Source organism: Pomacea canaliculata, linkage group LG14 (assembly GCF_003073045.1).
Source record: "Pomacea canaliculata isolate SZHN2017 linkage group LG14, ASM307304v1, whole genome shotgun sequence".
Taxonomy (NCBI): Eukaryota; Metazoa; Mollusca; class Gastropoda; order Architaenioglossa; family Ampullariidae; genus Pomacea; species Pomacea canaliculata.
Window position 1 is genome coordinate 11,520,243 of NC_037603.1, and position 20,883 is coordinate 11,541,125.

A 20,883-nucleotide genomic window follows, 5' to 3' on the forward strand; every position below is an offset into this window, starting at 1 on the left:
TTATCTGTCCACAACCTCCTTTCTTCTTTTTCCTTATCTACATTTCACTTGTCCTCTGGATCAACTTTTTTTGAACGATTACCTCTTAAACTTTTTTCTTCTTTCATTTACTTCAAATATTTTTAACAATTATCAGTGCAATGCATCAGATGAAGTAAATTCGCCAAGCTCTCCTACAGTTTGAAATTATTCCTCTTTTTTTTCTAACCTTAGGTCAGTTTGAATCATTCAGACACGCCCGACTTCATCATTTACCTCTTTAAGAAATACTTTTGTTGTTTCTCTTGTTGTAGTTCGCCTATTTTTGTTTACAATTGGAGACCAGCTTTCGAAATAAAACTAGAAGTGATTATTTTTGGTCTTCAGTTATATACATTCTCTTGTTATCATCATCGCCATTTACTTAATATGTAAATCTGCATATAATATTAAGATTCATTTGAAATATGATAAATAAATGGAACCACTGTTCAATTTTACTCATAATACTCAACATATACTCAAAGACTTGCAAGAATTTTCACGAGCAACAAACATCGAGATTAAAATCATTTCTCATAATTCAAACCATGTTTATCATTCCACATGCACAACAACAACAACAACAACAACAACAACAACAACAGCACAACAACAACAACAACAACAACAACAGCAGCAATAACAACAACAACAACATAACAGGTAAGGAAATTTAATTTTCCAATAGCTTTATCAAATTACATTCTTCGGGTTGTAAATGCAGTTCCACACGAAGATGAATTCGTGTCGTGTCCATCGGTTTAGTTCCTTTTCAAAGACTTATTTCCAGTGAAAATATATTTCACTGTATTTTCAAAGCTATTGGCAATCGTCTCTCATCGAAACATTTTTCAGACTTATGGAAGTCAAGAGCAAATCTTTTTTTTCAAAGTCTTCTCGTTTGCAAAGTGACATCGACGATCGACATCAGGAATTCGTGTCCCTAAACATTGTCCATTTTATAATTTACAGAAGAAAAAGTCAAAGTAACTTCATTATGTGTGTACAAATAGTTTAGCATGTAAACAACGATTTCTATGAAAGCAAACTGATCTTGAATGCCCTAATTCTTTCATCCACTCATTCACTCCCTTGCATCACTACAAACAAGGCTTTTCATATTCATGTTGTGATTAAAAAGAAACTTACTTTGTAATACCATCAATATGTACAAGAATACTTTCTTACATTTTGTGAACAAGTAAAAATAAAAGGAAAATACAACGACTAGATTTTACTTGCGCGTGCCAATGAAAGGTATTCCAACAAAGTTCATATTTTGTAAACAAAAAGTAATAATTTGAAACGAATTCTCCCACCTCTACCTTTTCTTTCTGGAACTGAAATGTTTTGGTAAACAAGACAAGTTTTCTATCTCTGTAACTTGGGACAAGCAAACCTTCATGAATGCTATGCTATTGTTGTCATACCCGAAATATAAAATATACAGGGGTACATGTAAAATAGTACTCGAGTTTTGCCCTTTTTTTTTTTTGTTTGTTTGTTTGTTTTGTTTTCTTTTTGATGTTTTGGTTAGGTCCGAGACAGCTAACCTTTGAGAACAATAGGGTACTATCATCAAGATTGGAGCAAACGTGAATGACAAGAATAAGTTAGTGTCACACTACATCTGGAAATTACTTCCAGCAATTATTTCAGTTCACATCTGTGTTCTCATCTGATAAATCACAGTCGACAACGATTTCTCTATTTTCTTCAGCTTCCCGTGGTTTTAAATTTTCCTTCAGTGCGTGTGAGCACTTTTTACAAGAGGCAACACACGACATCTGTTCAGAAAGTCGTCATCGTCGTCATCATCGTCGTCGTCGTCATCGTCATTATCATCATCAATGTCATTGTCATCATCATCGTCGTCCACGTCATCTACGTCGTCCAGACCCATGTCGAGGTCGTCGTCCAAGTCCAGGTCATCGTTCTTGCCATTGTCTGTGTGGTCGAAGTGACCTGAAGCCCTTTCAGCTCGACCAGACGCGAGCAAAGACGCACTTCCGCTTGCGCCGATGCCGACCTCACTTTCCACTTCCTGTTTGTTATTTTTCCCTTTGTTTATTCTGAGGTCGATCTCGCCGTGTTCACCTTCAATCACCCCGGAGTAACCCATGTGGAGACCATCTCCGTAAATATTGCCGGTCATCATGTCTCCACTTTCGCTCCCAACCTCGATTTCATCTTCCTCGTCCTCGTCTCCTCCAATAAATTCAGCTTTTCCGGTCTCATCAAAAATACGGATTCGGTCATGGATTCGTTTGTGGCGTTCCAAGTTGCTCTTGTGGCTGGTGGCGTAGTCGCAGTGGGGGCACGGTAGTCCTTCTGTCCGCTGTGTACCGACAGGTGGCGCTTCAAGAGCGCTTTGCGGCAGAACCGACGTCCACAGAATGGGCACGAGTAGCCGTTGTGGTGGAAAATCATGATGTGTTCTCTCAACGAGGCTTTCGTGTTGAACTGTACTCCACAACATTCCAGCACCTGGAAAACACACGACATACTTGTTACCGCGAGTCTCCACTGCCATGGAGAACTTGAAAAACAGAAGTGGGAAGAGGATGGGTAGGCTCATTTAAATAAGTAGCTTGCTAATCGTTACTTAATAGATTGATGGAAAAAAGAACCAGTTCAAAGGTGTCTCTTCAAAAGCCTTTCAACTTTACATTCATAAAGCAAACGTTTGAAAGACCTTTCGCTCTTACAGTTCAGATCATCATCTTCAAGTAAATGTCTGGCTTGGGTTTCAATTTATTTATTTATTTATTTATTTATTTATTTATTGTAACTATCAATGTTGGGCTAAGGAAACAAGTTTTGACAGGATTGCAAGACCACACACACCTTGTCGCAGGCCTGGTGCATGGTTGACACGTGACGTTTGAGGTTGTTCCTGCGGTCCGTGACGTAACGACAATGGGGGCAGGGAAAGAGCTTGCCCCGGAAGGTGTTGCACACCAGCATGGCCAGCTCCAGGTAGTTCCTGTTGATGAACGGAGTCTTCAGCTTGGACATCTCCGATGCCAGCTGGGCGTGGTTCAGGGCCTTCAGGACAAGAGAGGACAAGTTTATTTTTTATTTCACTCCTTTCATTAAAAAAGTTTTTAGTGCATACTTCGTCCTGTTGATTTTATTTTTATTGAGAGTTTTATTTACTCTTTTGTTGTTTTCTTTCTGTTTCTGGACTGGATCCTCACCTGGTAGTGTGCGAGTCCACCCGGAAGTCCCAACGGTTTCAACGCATGAGCATCCCTTGAAGACGATGCCGACGATCCAGCCGCAGCAGCTGCTGCAGCAGCAGCGGCCGCAGCGGCTGCCGTTGCAGCAGGATGACCGTAGATACCCGGGTACTGAAATAAGGGTGCTGGCAAGCCCAACGCGGCAGAAACACCCGGCGCCCCGAAGGGTAGAGCTGTTGGGTATAAAGAAGAAACACACTGAGTACCCGAGAAAGTGTGTTGAAGTACTATCGCATTTCAATGTAAAAATATTTGCTGTCAACAGTGCTGACCTCTCTGTACTCATCAATTCTCGTCACGTGAGTATTTGCATGAGTGAAAAGAATGTTTGTTGTTTTGTCTAGTGCTTGCCCGTCATACCTGAGGGGAACGTGGCCGGTCGCATGGCTGGCGCCGCTGCCATGGCTGCACTCAGTGACATGCTGGTGATGGTTGCTCTGACGTCAGCGCGGAGGTCAGCACGGAGGTCAGCGCGTGGGGCGGGCGCGCCCTCTGTCGGACTGCGCATGGCCGGGGGACGCGAGATGAAAGTACACTCAACTTCCGGCGGGAACCGCCCCAGTGCACGCTCGTGGATGGCTGAGGAACTGAAAATAAATAAAATTAAATACAAATCAGGCATCGTGAGGACACCTCGTGATTGATTATTGGAGATCAGAAGAGGTTACCTGCCGTCTTACCTTGATTTTTGTTGATTGCGATGGTAGGTAACAGTGGAAAATAGTAAATATAAGTAATAAAGAAGCACCAGGAAATAAAACAAACCAAAATGTATGAACAGTAAGTAAACAAACGGCAGAAGATTTGGTTTGGTGTCAACAGAGAGAGAGAGAGATGTTATTTTTATGTTATAGCTAGAACTGACTTCATATAATGATTTTTAACCATTAAAATATAATAATACAACATCATAAAAATTGTAAACATGTGAGAACATACCAGAGATGTGTACATACAGAAGTCTGAACAAAGTTAATCCACGAGCGCTTGTTGCCATAATCTTTAGGAAATATCAGTGACTACAAACTAACTCTATCTAAATGTCAAAGAGAACAATCAGGAAAAAAGACATCGTATCCTGATTTCTTTGTCAACTTTCCTCTTCGAATTCAGCTCATGACGATTCTATTTTTAGAAATACTTCCCTTTCGACACTTTTCTCGACAAATCCAAATGTGATTAAAAAAAATTAATACATTATTTCTCGAGCATCTTCGTCATAAAACACCACCGGAAGTGTTGAGTGATACTTTATGCTCTATTTTCAGCGTCTCTCGCCGAGCGCTCGTGTTGCCCTTTAAGACCTCAGTAGACCTTTACGAGCGTTCATCGTGGTCACGAGACTTTATCATGGGTGAGGCCAGTGAGCTCCTTGGTAGCAACACTGCTCCTGAGTACACGGCTCACCCAGACTTCAGCTCAGCAGGTCGTTGTGACGTCAACGTGGTGACAACCTGCATGAGACTTTTAATGCCGTCCGTTGCCTAGCAACTAAAATATAAAATAAGGAATAAGGTACTTTGAGGTCTGTACTAGAAGTTAAAAAGATATTAAACACATCTTTCCGAGATCTTGAGGCTAAACTAAATATTATTCATGACCGGGGAAGAGAGTCAGTGGGTTAATTTCCTGAATGTTCTTTGATTAAAGTTGGGAATATTTATATCCTGTGCTCTGTATTCAATTAAGCGATTTGATGATGAGATTTATAAATGGAAACAGACTTAGTTTAAAATTTGAAATCGTCGAGGGAGTGATTTCTCGCACGTTTGAAATTTTTTTAGGTTCTTGTAGTCTACATAACTCAGCTCTCAATTTCTACTTTAAGTATCAGTGTAGTTTTTGTTGTTAGCAGTTGAAAAGAGATGAGGTCGTATCCAGGTACCCACGTGACAGTCGGAGGCTTTCTCTCATAAAGAGTTATCTGTCCATTATGTGAGCTGTCTGGTCCCCGCCCCTCCGTCTCTCAGTCTCCCCTACCCGAGAAGGAAAGGCAAACAAATTGGGGGCACCCTGAGGGGTTGACGCCGGAGCAGAGCGGTGTACATGTCCACCGTCTTGTCGGGTATTCAGTGTCCTGCCGAGTAATGCTGCATTTATTAAGGATGACTTCACGCCAGTAAAAATTCCTCACCCGCAACTACTCGTAGAATAGCGCTCTGCTGGAGGGAGGTACCGGTGTCTAGTTGTCACACCCCGGGTAGGCGAATGCTGTGTTTTCATCTGTGTGTGTGTGTGCGCGCGCGCGTATATGAACCTTGGATAGACACTGAGTTACTATATTTTTATTCTTAAAAACCTTTGACATCAACTTTCTTCAAACACTTTATAATTCGATGATATACGACAAATAATATTTATATCGGTACGGAAATGTGCTATATTATTATAATAATAATAAAACACTTTTTTTTCCGACGCAGTAAATATCTTTCCAGCTATACGATTCTGAGGTGGAAGGGTTGCCATTTTTATTACAAGTATGAAGCGAAAGCGTTGTTGATATCTAAACAAACAACGTGTTGTTAATTCACAGAAGTCGAAGAAAAAAAAGCTGTGTCGTCAACTTCCAGCCATTGTGACGATGACTGAATACTCGACATCAACTGAAAACGATGTTGAAAACAAACTGTACGGTCGAGTCCTCCGCTTACAGCCTCAGCACCCCTTCCAGTGATCTTTTGACCTCTGGAGTCAAAGGGTTTTATTGACGCACCCGAGAGGTTGGCGGCGCACCGTTGCCCCTGGCAAGGCCACTCAATGGGTAGTCCATCTTGGTTTGTCAGGCGGGCTTAGCGGGTGTGGAAAGGGGCTGCTCCGGCTGGTTAGAAGACAAATCTTGCCTTGGCCCCTGAGTGTGGTATCAGTTTAGCCATTAACCGGGTATCTTACACCCCGACACACGCTGGACACTCGGCTGGCGGGGAGTTGGTGTGGGAGGGGGCAAGAACAGGGAGGGACATCGTCTTAGTCACTTCTCATGTCCTTCTTTCTCTCTTTCCGTATAATTACTTTAATACTCTTCTCTAACTCTTCCATCTAATTTTTAATTATTATTGTAATAATATCTGCCAACAGTTACTAAGTTCATCCTCCTATACTTACACTCAACAGACTAGTTGTTGATGGTATAAAGTTTATTTGTTTATATTCTTGGTTCGCAGTCATTGGTCAAAGACTTTGGACTTGGTTCTCAATTTTTTTCTGGGTTGTCTGTCCTCTCCTACGCTCTCCTAGGATAAGGTTAGCTTCATTAGCTCCCTGTTCTCCTCCCGGAGCTTCCTTGTTTTGTGGCGGGTACCCTGTCATCCAGAGAATACACCCGTAAACACCTCGGAGGGGTCGAATAACAAAGTACCTTGAGTGACAGCGCCAATTTCTTAGCGTGTCCGTCTCGCACTCTGCGCACCAGACGCCCGACCCGCCCCCTGACGGCCCGTAAAGAGGGATAATCCTTTCCCACCCGACTCGGCGCTATTCATGGGGGTGTTGCGTTTCAAGGGGGGGGGAGGCTTGATCGTGGCTGAAGTTTACAAATTCCTTAATGAGATTAGAAGATCTGGGAGCTGGGTTCAGTGCAGCGTTGAGCCTCGTTTCCAGAAAAGGAGAGATAGATGAGGCGAGACGCATGAGGGAGGGTTTAGCAACTATTCATCAACCCCTGAAAAAAAAACTGTCGGCATTATTTTCCGTCAAACAATATGCTGCCTTCTCTCACAAATGACCCAAAACGGAGTCGATCCGTTTAACGTACGTTTAGTTGTTTCTTTTCTCGTGGAAGTGGAGAGGCAGCTAAAGGGGCATTACTCTTATCCACGTTTGGCGCCTTGGTATCGTCGGTCGAGTTTGCTCCCGACTCAACTGTTGGATTCGGGCAAGTTGTGATAATCCCAGTTCGATGAAAGGATCAGCGTGCAAAACGATCATTAACTTCGTCGTCAGAATTGTTTTTAATCAGAGAAGCCCTTGAGAAGAAATCCGAGCGCCTTCCTCCATTGAACTGGACTTTGGTTGATTTTCCGACATGTCCTCTTGTTTTCTAGTTCATTAAGTATGTTAAACCTTCTAATATTTCGTTTTGTCTGTCAGTCTGTTCGTATTTGTCTGTATTTGTCATGTCCCTCCAATTTGTCATGGCCTCTGTTTTTCTCTTCTTTCTTTTAAGACATCGTAACCGCGTGTAATCAAATTTGCTCAAAATATAAAGTTATTGTATTAGAATATAGCCCACGATGAATGTTTCATATTCTGTCTTGTTATGATTCGTAATGTTAGTGGGATTTGCGGTTCGTCTTTTTAACTAATTTATTTTGATAGGTATTCAGTGACCAATGCTCAGTCATCTGTGATTTCCTCCCACCGCTCTCTCTCTCTCTCTCTCTGAACAAAATTTACGAGAATGCTGACGGGATGGGAGAGAACGACTCAACTGGCCAGGATTGACTAAAAAAATATTTTAATCTATGTGATTCCTCCGAAGTCTGGTAAAGGGAAGAGTAGGAACCTTAAAAGTATTTTTTGAAAATCTTCAGACAGAGAATGTTGGCTTGTTACATGGAGTGATCACTTCTCAAAATAATCTTCCTCAAGTCCCCGTTGCAGCCAGAAAAATCCCTGTCAGATATTACCATAAATAAGTTTTGAAAATTTTTATAAACTTTAGGTTAGGCCTAAATGATATGTATATTTATTTATGCACTGAAGGTTAGGGCAGAAGGATAGACACAAACAAAAATGTCAACAGTCGATGCTGTCTTAGTTTTATGGGTCTTAAGATTCTGGTTGCTGTGTAAAACCTGTTGTTGATGGTTGTACTTGACCTCCACATATAAAGGCCGGAGGTCTTACACTGATAAATACAAGTTCTCTCTCTCTCTCTCTCTCCCGGTGCGCTCAGCTGTAGGTATGTTTCGACAAAAAGAAAAACAAATGCAAATCACGAAATAACGGAAAAATAACACAGAACATTCCAGCGGCGAGGATCTGAAGATAGAATAGAAGAGAAATGAAAAGACAGAGGCAATAATAAAAAGAAAAAAGAGAGAGAAATTAATGAACACTTGCGACCTTGTGGAAATATGAACATGTGATCAACCCGCGAAGGCACAATACCACTCTTATGTTTTACTTTATACCCACCAAGTTGAACATTAATGAAAGCAATATTTTACTGAGATAGGTAACCCATGCACGCGACACTCAGAAACATAGTCCACCCTGCCTCGTCAACCATTGAGCGCATTGCATACAATCTCTTTAACTTAATTCCCGGCAAATGAGCTCATTAATAAACCTCTGAATTGTTCTTTTACCACAATCAATAAAACATTAAACACGTTTTTCAACTTTTTGACAACTTCTTGAATTGCTATCTATGTCATTTACGATAACTTTACTGGGGGAGGTAAGTTAGCCGACTGTAAAGCGATCGAAATGTAACAAAGATTGTCAAAACATTGTAACAAGCTTGTATTAACTTGCTGGCATATTTTGTCATGTTGGCTTGTATTCGCTTGGAAGGTTGTTTTGTCGAGAGAATGCTTGCACCTACAAGGAATTGCTCAGAATTAGGGGGAGTAAACAGCAGTACCAGGAGAAAACCCTCAACGACCGGTCCTGCGTACAGGTGTCGCAAGACGAGATACGAACCTACAGCCTATCACAGTACTGGTGTCCACTACATTACCGGGCGCCCCCTTGACACTTGTGTTAGTTTGCCATTTTATATCAGATGTTATTTGTTTATCAACTCTCTAACTTGTTTGCTGACTATCTTGCTTTATTTACTCGCTTCTTTCTTTTCTGTTTTCGTCCTTCTATCCTTTTCTCTCTTTTTTTTGTAATTCGTTTTATTATGTATTATCTATCTATAATCAAGACTATTAATGAGCAACTTGAACGAAACAAATCTGCGAATTACGAGCCGCTTAGATGGAAAGAAAACATCGCCATCTTGGCGCCCTACAAACAACAACTTCTGAACCAGAAAGTTTAAACTCCTATAAACCACACAGAGTCCTCTCTCCTCTGGTTCGGGGCACGGACACTGCAGCTCCGACACGCCTTCCTGCAGCTTTCTCTCTCGGAATTATTCATTTGTGCAATTTTCATTCCCTCGTTGTATCTGCCTAGGTGCAATAAACGAAGCGAAACTATTTTCATGAGTTTAAAGGTCAAAAGTTTGCTTTCATATGCACAGCGTGTATCAAAGTTCGGGGCGGGAAGAGGTGAGGCTTTCCGGGATTAAAAACAAAATCCAATGGGAGTTTTCCATGGTTCACTCCCACTTTGATGGGGGAGAGTACTTTTTTCTCCACTCTGTCCTTCTCTCCCTCTCAGCCTCTACTAAGGACCATTGACTGTCATTTAAAGACTCACCCGACACCGCGGGGAAAATCGGATAACGAATACCATTAAAGGTACTCAGGTATTTCTTCTTTTGACTAAAGAACTCAGAACTTGAAATATCTAAAAGACAGGAACTGATTAAAAGACAGACCGGAGCAAAGTGTGGTGCGACCAAGAGTTTATCTCAACACGTTGATGCGTTGCGCATGCGCTGTGGTCCCACAGAGATGCTGGAGACAATCAACTTTATAAAACTCATTTAAACATGCTTTGCTAGCTTCGATCTAAAGCTGCTCTCAGTAATTCGTTCAAAACAATTTAGTAACAACCGTTAACAGTGCTGTGCCACCAGGAGGGCCATAACAACGGGCCTGAGGGCCATCCCAGAAGAATCCTTCCAGCAGAGCATAGAGCATGGCAGAGAAGGATGGAAAAGTGCATTAGACTCCAGCGGGATTACTTTGAAGGGGAAGCTATGTAGTTTGTTGTTGGGAATTAAATGAAATGTTTGTCACACCAGTCCCGTTTCTTTTTTCGGACACACCTCGTCTGTCGTGACACGACAATATCTACCGTGTCCTTATCCACCCGATTATTGAAGAAAAGTGTGAATGATTGACTGAAGCTTACACTAACCTGTGGAAGAGTAAAACGAATTGTTTTCATATAGCTAACAATAGACAGTGATAAATAAAATAACTAAATTAATTTTATAACATTATTTTAATTTTAATAGTGAAATAATGTCTTTATCTGTTATTAAATATAATAACAGAAAAAAAAACTTATTTAAAAGATGACAAGAAGTGCGTTTATGGTGATATTATTAACATTTAAAGAGCTGGAACCATCTGTATTTCTTTTGTCAATAAATAAGGTTTTGAATGACTGCATCAAGTGAAAAAGTTGGACAATGACCTCAGCTGAAACAAGTGTCTCAGGATTCAGAAGAAATATTGGAGGAGACACGAGGTAGTGTATAAGCTCTGAGCCTCCATTTTGTATGTTTACAACAATATTTTAATTTTTAAATTTGAGGAAGTACTTTTAAAGTATTGCATGTATTAGAATCATGGATGTCAGATGTTTGCGATCATCTAACAATAATAATATATAAGCGTGGTAATATCAAATGAAAATTAAATGTCAAATACAACCACTTAGGGCATCACGAGTTTGTTTTAAACTAAGCAAAAACTGTCATTCCAATGATCGCGCATACATGCCATTCTGTCAAATAAACTTAGTTTTTGCCTTTTTAGCTGATTTCAAAATCACATAAGCATCTTCATCTCTTGTTCCAAACCACTGCTCGAGTACAACATTCTGTGAGTTTCTTCTCCATCTTACTCAAACACACTAAGCATGAGTTCACAGGACTAGACAATAATCAAGTTTAAAATATACAGAGGTTCTTCTTTGTAGCCGGTAAGTTTCCTCTACACCTCGAGCAGCAGGTGAGAAGGTCAATGTTTGATGGCTTCTATCTCGCGCATAAAAACTCGTATTTGGGGGAATACTTCTTTTAAAATGAACTAAGCCTGATCATAAAAAAACTGCATTCTGGTTAGCTTTTAAAGTTCAGTTGATAAGTCTATAGAATTGTGAAGAATCGAGAAAGCTTGTGACTATGACGACGACGACGACGACGACGACGACGACGACGACGACGATGATGATGATGAGGAGGAGGAGCAGAGCAGCAGGAGGAGGAGGGAAACGCTTGTTGTCCATGCTGTTTCCTGTACTCCCCCCATGTATGTAAACGTGACGACTTGCAGGACATCCTTGCCACCTGTGATCACCTGGAAGAGTCACCCAGGTGAGGTTGCCATGGCATGCAAGCTGTCTGCCCACCCTCCATCCACCACCCACTGTTTTATCAGACGACATGAATAATCAAGGAGCCTGACATCCGGCTAACGCCTTTCACCGTGTGATATTTACTTATATTGTCCTTGTGATGCTCAACCAGGTGAATATCTGCACTAACATATATATATATCCGCCACCTACCCCACAATTGAATCCTTTACACGTTCACTGAAAACACGTCTTCCGTAAACATGACTACTAACAACCTTGCCCATAAAGCTAGTCCTTTGTCTCTCCCTTCCTTTTGTAATATCATGTTACTCTTGTTCTTGTTATTGGGTTCTTCTTTGTGTTTTCTGTATTTGATTTTATTGTTCTTTTATTACGGTTGTTTATTCTTTTGTAGTTCATATGTTATTTGTTTATTTTCCTGTCCCTCGTATGCTGTCCATGGTTCGTTCTTGTTCGCTAAGAGTGTGAATATGCGCTTTACAATTTTGCATTATTATTATTATTATTATTATTATTATTATTATTTAATCGAACTTTTCACAGAAATAAGCGAAGACTACTAATACAATAACTTTTTATCTAATTATGTAATTGTTTAAAAAAAATATATATAAATAGAAAAATTAGAAAATACATAAATAGGTAGGTGGATAAAAATAGGGTTCGGGTAGCACAAAGCTATGTCGCCCTAATCCGGGGACCCGAATATCACCTGGTTCGACACCCACGTGACGTAACACACCTCTACCCGTTGACTCAGCTGCTGAGCGGGTACCTGACTCTGTAGAGGGTTGGGGAAGGTGAGGTAGCAAGGGAGACACGATAGAAACACCCCGAGCAACAAATGTTGGCCTCATGGGGTCTCTGTCCCCTCACTGCTTCAAAGACAGTAAAATTATGTTAGCACCGTTACCTTTGTAGATAAATGATAATGCGTGATATATATTTGTTTATATATCTATATGAGGCTACAGATGTAGATATACATTGACTGTTGTAGAACCTCAGAAACATGACTATCCAGTCCTGTGAGCAATTTGTTGGTTTGACAACATTTCGAGAGACCTGACCAGTATCTCGTCTACCAGATTTGTGATATCGCCTCTAATTATTCTCCCTTGTCTAACAGGTCTTGATGTCCTCTACATATCCATCAGTTTATCTCTTCGTTGGTTTTCAGACAGCCAAACCAGAATGTTCTTCGCAGTTCACCTCATCCTTGGGTTTTCGGATCATCCAGGTGACAAAGTTCTTTACGGTTTAAACACGAACTTTGCAGACGATTGTTTCCAGTTAATTACTAGAACGAGGCTGGTGTGTACAAAGCTTCCGGTGTAATCACATTCATGGTTTAGGTTCGCCGAGACTAACAGCGGAGAACTTGGCAAGAGGCTAAGTGTTAGTCTCGGCGGTCATCAGTCCGTAATTAAAGCGCTTGTATCAATTTGTGTGTTACCCATACTGCACTGTTGACCTTTCTAACTTTGCTTTGCATTGAACAGTCCACCCACATTCTCTGTAGTTCTTTTGTTTAAAAGAAGAGGTAATTTAATTTGTTCTTTTTTTTGTTTGTCTTATTTTTTAAATTTTCATTTCCTCATTTATTTCGATTTATCATTTCGCTGTCATGCGGTTCTGCGTACTGTGCTTTTAAAATACAATATGATCATATTTCAAATCAAGATGAACTTTTATCAATCACATTTTTACCAGTTTTTGTTTACCAGTTTGATGTTTACCGTTTACTGCTGAACGACGCATTAGTACTATCTTCAATAAAGAAAGAAACAAGAAAACCACAGTCGCATCCTTTACAGATTTAAATAAAATTAAATATTTCGTAAACATAGGTGCCAGCACTTCTGTAAAGGTAAATCCATTTTCTGTGTTCTTTTGTTGAATTAAGTCTGCTTTTTATTATTTAAGGAGGTGTGAAATCCATTCTTTCAGCAATTAATGCACATTTTACTTCTTACCCCTGAGATAAGGCCAGACAAGTATCATCAAATAGAATTGTTTATATTGCAGTAGATTGAACTATCAAGAAAGTAAAGAGTGGAATAAAGAAGGAATATAATGACAAAGATGTGTGACTGCTTCCTTCAATTAGCAGTTTAATCTTAATGTAGTTTGTGTTAGAGATTATAGCAGCAATCACTATTCTAGAAGCGATAACGGTCAAATCAAATATTTAACAAGGGTTTCATTGGTTTCAAATCAACGGAAATTATGTATGGAGTTCGATTATTCCTTTGACATTATAAAGTAAAATTTTGTGCTTGTTTTAAGAGAGACAGAAGGAGAGAAACAGTTTGTGATGTGTGTGTCTGTGTGTGTGTATGTGTGTGTGTGTGTAAGAGAGAGAGAGTGAGAGAGAGAGAGCTAGAGAGAGAAAGAAAAAGAAAGAAATTCGATTATATCGATTATTGGGATTTTGAATGGACTGTTCTCAGATCCCGTAGGCTTCTTAGATACTGAGAAAAGTTCATGCTTGCAAAGCAATCTGACCAATTTTTTTATAGAAGCCGTGTTTGGCAAATGAGAAGAAATAATTAATTACTGAAGAGCTTCATTCAATACTCAGATCCCTCCCCCGACAAAGTATATTGAGTTGGAGATACTGGACACAAACCTGAACAAATATATCTTTCTTCACTCTATACTCTATTCGAGTTTATTTCTACCTACGGAAGTCTACTTCTCAGAATATTTTAACACCTTTAAGAAAACTCTTATCAGTCCACAGAAAACTCTGAGAACTAAACACATCGATCCCGAAGTCTTAAAATAACGGGAAAAAACTTCGGAGATTATCACTAGTAATCATAGCAAATATTAAATATATTCGGTTAAAAAATTCTTTTAAAAAAACATTTGAAATAACCTAAAAAGTAATTTTAAATATATCAAGAAAACTAAGCTAGGGTTAGGGAACTAAGTGCCAGAAGAAAAGATCCGAAAGTAGAATTGTTAAATTATTTTTAAGTCGTGAATGAAATCCGGAATTCATAAACCTCGCTACTTTCTAACATCCTCTCTAAACATCCTGTTAAGACTTCTTTCTAAGTATCATTAAATTGGAAATCTTTAATCTTTATTCTTGAAATAGACTGCAGGCTCAGTTCCCCACCAAAGAAGTCCTTTCTCAAAATGTTGACATTTGCCAGAGTTCAATGAGTCTCCTACCCACACTTCGCCGGGTGCGACAATGGACTCCCAGTGTGCTTACATTCATCCCTAACAACCTGTGGTCAGAGTGCCACACAAATAACTACACTCCACATGTGCACACCTGTTTAGGAAACCACTCCCCGTAACATGACTCCCATAATTGTCCACTTTTCGATCCGCTTTCAGCAGCATCCGTGGCCGGTGCCTCGTGGACTCCGCGGGCAGGACAAAGGGATGCTTCCATATTAGTCCACAGCCAGAATTACTCTCGCACGATCCGGCAAATGGGCGGAAGGACTCTGGGTGTTCTTAACCAAGTACATAATTTCTTCCAGGCATGCATCAGCACATGAGTTACAGGGAATTGCTGTCTCTTCTTTGCCTTTTACTGTCTGTCCATTAATCTCTTGATTTCTCATACATTTATATTTCCTCTACCATTATCTTTCATTCTATCTAGCCGTTAAGTATATTACCACATAAATGATGTTACATCAGCAGCTTAACAAAATGACGCTGGTTTATCCGTCCGTCCGTCCATCTGTCTGTCTGTCCGTCCGTCCATCTGTCTGTCTGTCTGTCTGTCTGTCTGTTCTAAATATATATATAAGTTTTTGTCCCCCTTATTTCTTCCGTGTCATTTTTTTAAACGGTTTACCTCCAAACAACTGGTGAACTCATAAAAACAAGCAATAAGTGCTTATTAAGAAAAATATTTTGTTTCTGCAGACTGAACAAACTTTGCCCGCGCTGTCTATAATTATTGTCCACCAATGTCGATTCCTCCAAAATGTCCATATTGTGTGAAAGGTGAACCTATTAAATAATGTGATTAATTTTAACTTTTCGGCTTTCATTTACTTGTTCTTAAGCTACGTTAAGAGAAAAAAAATACAACATTGTTTCTACACACTTAATTTTTAATATTAATAATAAGTTAATGTACCTCTCACCTAACCCCATTTACAAAATACTTGTAAAACACTTTACAAAAAATAAAAACAAAAAACACCGTGTGTCCTGCTGTTGATGCTTATCCACTCAATAACTGATTTAAAACAATGTTCACCCATTCATATTCATAAACAAAGGTCCAAAATATGTGTCGGCATGAGTGTATGCTATGAAGATCAATCTCATCAGTGTTTTTTATTCAGAATAATCATTAGACAGAAAAAATAAATTCAACCACAAAAATCTTAGTTTACTAGACAGCAAACTCTTTTTGTGAAGTTACAGAGCAATTAATAAAAAAAAACGATCTCAAAGTTTACATTATATATATATATGTTTTTGAGAGCTTCAACATCAGCCTATGGAACATTACCCCAGGTTATATAAATAAAACTATTTATTTGGTACCAACTATCCCTCAAATTGAAACTCGCAACAGTATTTTAACAAAAATTAATGAATATAATATTTGTTAGGTAATTTGTTAAAAGAATCATTTTAGGAGCTTTTTTAAAACCGTTGGCTTTTGCGAAAAGGAAGAAGACAGTAGACAAAGAGTTTGCTTGCTGCAGACTGAGCACTTGGACAAACTATCCATCTTTTAGTCAGCGTGTTCACCCATGTGTTATCTCTACTATTTTACCACCAACATGTTACTTTGGACTAGTATTGTCTGAAGGGTGTCAGACAAAATTTGTTGAATACTCTTAACTGTTGATGCTTCTAATTGGTTTTCAGTTATGTCAATGTGAAAAATAAATACAAGTTTCAGACAGTTTGTACTTTATACACTTTATATTTATATACTTTTTGCTATTCTGTTGACTTATCTCTTCTATTTGTAGACTTTTTAGAGTGACTTTCGTTGAAATATCTGTCTATCAATGCAGCAGTAATTGTGACACCTACCTATACTACACTTTCATTTAAACTCAGTGATTCAACTTGTACTTTACTCTACAATAATATTAAATATTTCAAAGTTGTAGATGCATTAGTGATGTGTCGCATTTTGAAAACTATATCACAGCATGCAAATCAATGGTCTTACTAAAGATGTATGGTTTGACATGAACAGACAGACCAAGAAATATTGTCCTTTGACTATATTTAAGGATGACAAGTGTTATCATTGTCATGACGGTCATTGGTTAATATCACAGACTTTTCTTTACTGTCTGGCACATGACATGTACGAATGGCATATGCCACTGTCCTTAATTGTAATGTTGCACAGATATCAGAATTCATAATTATTACTCATGATAACATCTTTGTTCCATAAAAAACACAATAAAAAACAGCATCTGCAACTATTTGCAACTGTTTGCTGTGAGAAGCAACCCTAGTGTCGGTTTTATATGTAAGAAAGAACAGGCGCACCTGAGCAAATTCTTTGATTATGTGGTTTGTTGCTATACTTTGTGCTTTGTGTTGGTCTTAAAAGCCTTGAATAACCATTAACATTTTTTCTCTCTAATCATAAAAATACGCCCGGACTTTTTCTTTTTGTTTGGATGGGCTGAGGCCTGCATTTTAAAGTGCAATGAAAGTGTGTTCACTTCTCTGTCATTATTTTGATTACTGAGATGCATATCAAGCTACAAAGATAAAAGGTAAGCAGTAACAATTTCTGGAAGTAAATGATACGAGATTAGAAATATAAGAAAAAGCATGATGAAAGCGGATGAACAAACAGTGGTACGACAAATGGAAATATAGACACAAAGAGAGAAGTATAGAAGGAAATGAAGATAGAGAGACAAATACAGAAGGAAATATGGACAATGAGAGGCAAATAGATATTTAAGAAAGATGGAATCTCTCCGCCCAGAAGGACATTGTATTTCTCTATCATTGTAAGAAACATTGAAGGTAGAGATTCCTAAATGTTCATATTGTGCCCCCCTGAAGGTATGTATTTGTATCATTTGCTTATCTAGAGATGGGCAGGTCTACAAACAGAAATAACAAAAAGGCAGACAGGAAGAAGGGAAAAATAATGAGACAAATAAAAAAATGGTAAAATGAGTGACAACTAAGCAAGAGCTGGATAAATCCTCACACAACTGATTGACTGGCAAGAAGGTCGACAGATAAGCAAGAGTGTTAAAACAAATGACAGGAATAAAGAAATCACTACAGTAAATGAGAATAACAATTAAATGGTTCAAAACCTTCAATGCTTACTTAAATATGTATCATCATTCTGTCCTGACTTGCCCCATGAATCCCCATTTCTTTCACTGACATGTATCGTCCTTCTATTATATTCCATTCACTAACGGAGATTATCACTTATCGCTTTTAAAATATTCGTATAAGATAAAACCGAAATAATAAAAATACAAAATATTTGAATAATAAGTATAAAATACATAAATATATACAGTCATCTCATTTAATTCTGTTTATCTACGATATAAACCTAATAATACATGATCGTGTATAGGCATGCATATGTAGATAACTTGCCTTACGTGTCGTTCATTTTAATAAATACTTAAAATCCAGCTTTTATGTAAGATGCAAACAATTATGCAAATGCATTGATATATAATGGAGAGAAAATGTGGAAAAAAATCAGATGTAACTGACAAAACCAATGAATTACAAATCAATAATAAATATATATGAATGAGAGAATAAGATTAAGAAGTAAATAGCTTGAAGTGGTAAGTGGATCAAGTCTTACCTGATGTGCAGGGACGGAAACATCGTTGTTTTCTTCTGGATGTGAAGTTAAATATCTTGGTGTAGGAGGCAGATTGTGGGGCTACAGCACTCTACTGATGAAGATCACACACCGCTGCTTGTCTTGTCACCGACGAGTGTCCCGAAGTGGTCAGGATGGCCATGAAGTGGACTTCAGAAGGAAGCAGGCTTTTGGCTGGCTGGCTGGCTGGCTGGCTGGATGACCAGCTTTGCGTGGTCAGACGTTCGAATCTTCACTCCTCAGGCCCGCAGGCGCGCTGACTCTTTTTGCACTCGCAACATTTTCTCCATTTCCACGAACGTCGACACGGTGATTGTCAGCAACAAAACAGGAGGAGGGCGTGGTCTTCGCCAGTCACGTGCCACGTCCACGCCGTTTGATTGGCCGCATCCCTCGTCGCGCCGAGACTTTATTCCTAAATGAAGGTAGGTTTCTGCTTTGGGGGAAGGAAGACAGGAGCGAATGATGTTCACGCGCGCTCACCGGACTTGTTTGATCTCAACAACTACGACGACCGCCACTTAAAGACCATCTCGGAAGAAGTTACAATTTTTTACACAAACTTTCGCCAATTTTTCCTAAATTACCTCGATTACGAGAAGTACCCGTTTAAAGTGAAGAGCCACCCTGGACCATCAACTTTCCACAAGACTCCGAAGACAAGAGGTTTAGAGTATTTTGTAAGTGCTATTGAAACTCGCGTCTCGCCACATTCGGTCGCCATCACGGGCGTCGACGATGGTCGCCAAGCGTGACAGCCATAACACTTGCCACGGAGGGGCACAAAAGCTCGAGGGAGGAAATTCAGAAATTCGACACGACGCTGTTGTAGACGGCATGCTGCGCCCTCTATTATGGCGGGCCGATCGACTTAAATAAACGCCATGAAATCGTCAGCCCACACTCGTGCGTCAGGGGGTCTCGGTCCACCCGAATAGCAACTGGCTGCAAGATTCGGGTGGATGGAGAGATAGGATAGTAGTGAGCTCTGTTCTTTAGAACGCTTCACTACCTTCGTTTAATTTCTTTCTCTGTGTGATTCAGTGTGTACTCATATTTTTTTACCTTTTCCATCAAGCGTAAAATTGGAAGTTAAATGACTTCTGAGGGTTTATTTTTCTCCTTTTTATTTTCATAAATTTTTTATTATATTTTTTTTCATTACAATGGTTTTTAAATATACTGATATCTCATATCATTTGAGCTTAATAGAAAAATTCACAACCACGGTTTATCTTCCTAAAAGCTGACTAATCCCCTGTTCGAAATTATTATATTATTTATTAACTAATTTGACAGTTGTGCAGTGACTTTCACAATAATAATGTAGGCAAACATCAGAGAGGCTTAGGTAAGTGTAGGACAGGTGAGATATATGTATCCTCTACAGCATTTACGAATTATCTGGGTCAGAACTTATTCTCTCCGCATAATATATGCAAATGTAAGTAGTTAGACAGTCTCATTGCAAGCAGATTAAGCCACATAAAATACATTTAGATGAAAAGAAAAGAAAAATTATGAGAGGAACTACTGTACAATGTCTTGACTGAATAAGAAGCACATATTCAAATGAAAACTATTGATACCGTCAGTGAGAAAGCAATCAACAAAACGTGCAAATAAAAATGTTTATGTCTACATGCCTGTGTATGAGTGTATAGATATATGTTTACATGTATATATAATATTCACTGAAGTACTAAAAGACAAAAGTGTTAAAGGAGGATTTTTATAAGTGAGTGATTCTCGATAACATTGCTTTATTTTAGAATTACTCTGTTATTTAATTTTTATTAATAATTACACTTCTGGCTTTTATTAGCAATAGATATATATACATGCTTAGTTGAAAATGATTGTACATATATACCAAAAAAAAAGGAAGTACAAGAGATGTTACGAGTGGAGCGAGGGTAGAGGTGGGATACCGGGAATAAAGGTCGCATGCTCAAACGGATGATTTAATTAAACATTAACAGACAGGCAGCAGGGACACACACACACACATATACATACACACACATATACACACATATAAACACACAAGCACCCGCGCTCACAGACAAGAAGAGAATAAGATTTAAGTTGGCGAAGAAAGACCATGTTGTCCAGAACAAACACCAAACCAAAACTCTAACCCTCGTTATCACTCACTTGTCACAGTTCTACAAGCTGGGAAGATGGTCGTTTCAAGAATGGGGAGGAGTGACCATGCCAGAAGGGACAGAAGGGAATTTGTGAAACCTTCCATATCCCTCCCTGAGCTATCATCAGAAGGCGAGCTGAGACTGCCGCGCGCCCAGTCTCCACCCTTCTTCCTTCTCCAGCATTCTTGCCTGCCTCCGTCGCGCCCCCTAGTGGCGTATGAATATTTGTGATCCTGATGGCTACTCCGCCTACTCTTTTGTAGCCCAAGATTTCCTCCCGTCCCCTCAAGACTCAGCCCTTGCCTCGCTCCTTCTGTCTGCTCAAGCTGCGCGAGCGGAGGGCTGACCCCAATCAGGGCTTAATGAAAGTCTCCACGAGCCCCTCCCGTCCTTGTCGACCGCAAAGTTTGTAAACAATAATGTACACAGCAGCCCGGGCCGCCATGATGAGTAC

At 39.4% G+C, this 20,883-nt stretch overlaps 1 protein-coding gene across 1 annotated transcript; it reads right to left on the reverse strand.

Moving 5' to 3' along the window:
- Positions 1-687: 687 nt before the first annotated feature.
- Positions 688-19,521, reverse strand: LOC112555892 (MDS1 and EVI1 complex locus protein EVI1-A-like). Its single transcript, XM_025224458.1, is given in 6 exon segments — positions 688-2,343; positions 2,346-2,508; positions 2,869-3,069; positions 3,222-3,436; positions 3,624-3,850; positions 18,259-19,521. Coding segments are annotated over 6 exon segments (1,407 nt in total). The 5' UTR covers positions 18,282-19,521; the 3' UTR covers positions 688-1,765.
- Between the last annotated feature and the right edge of the window lie 1,362 nt (positions 19,522-20,883).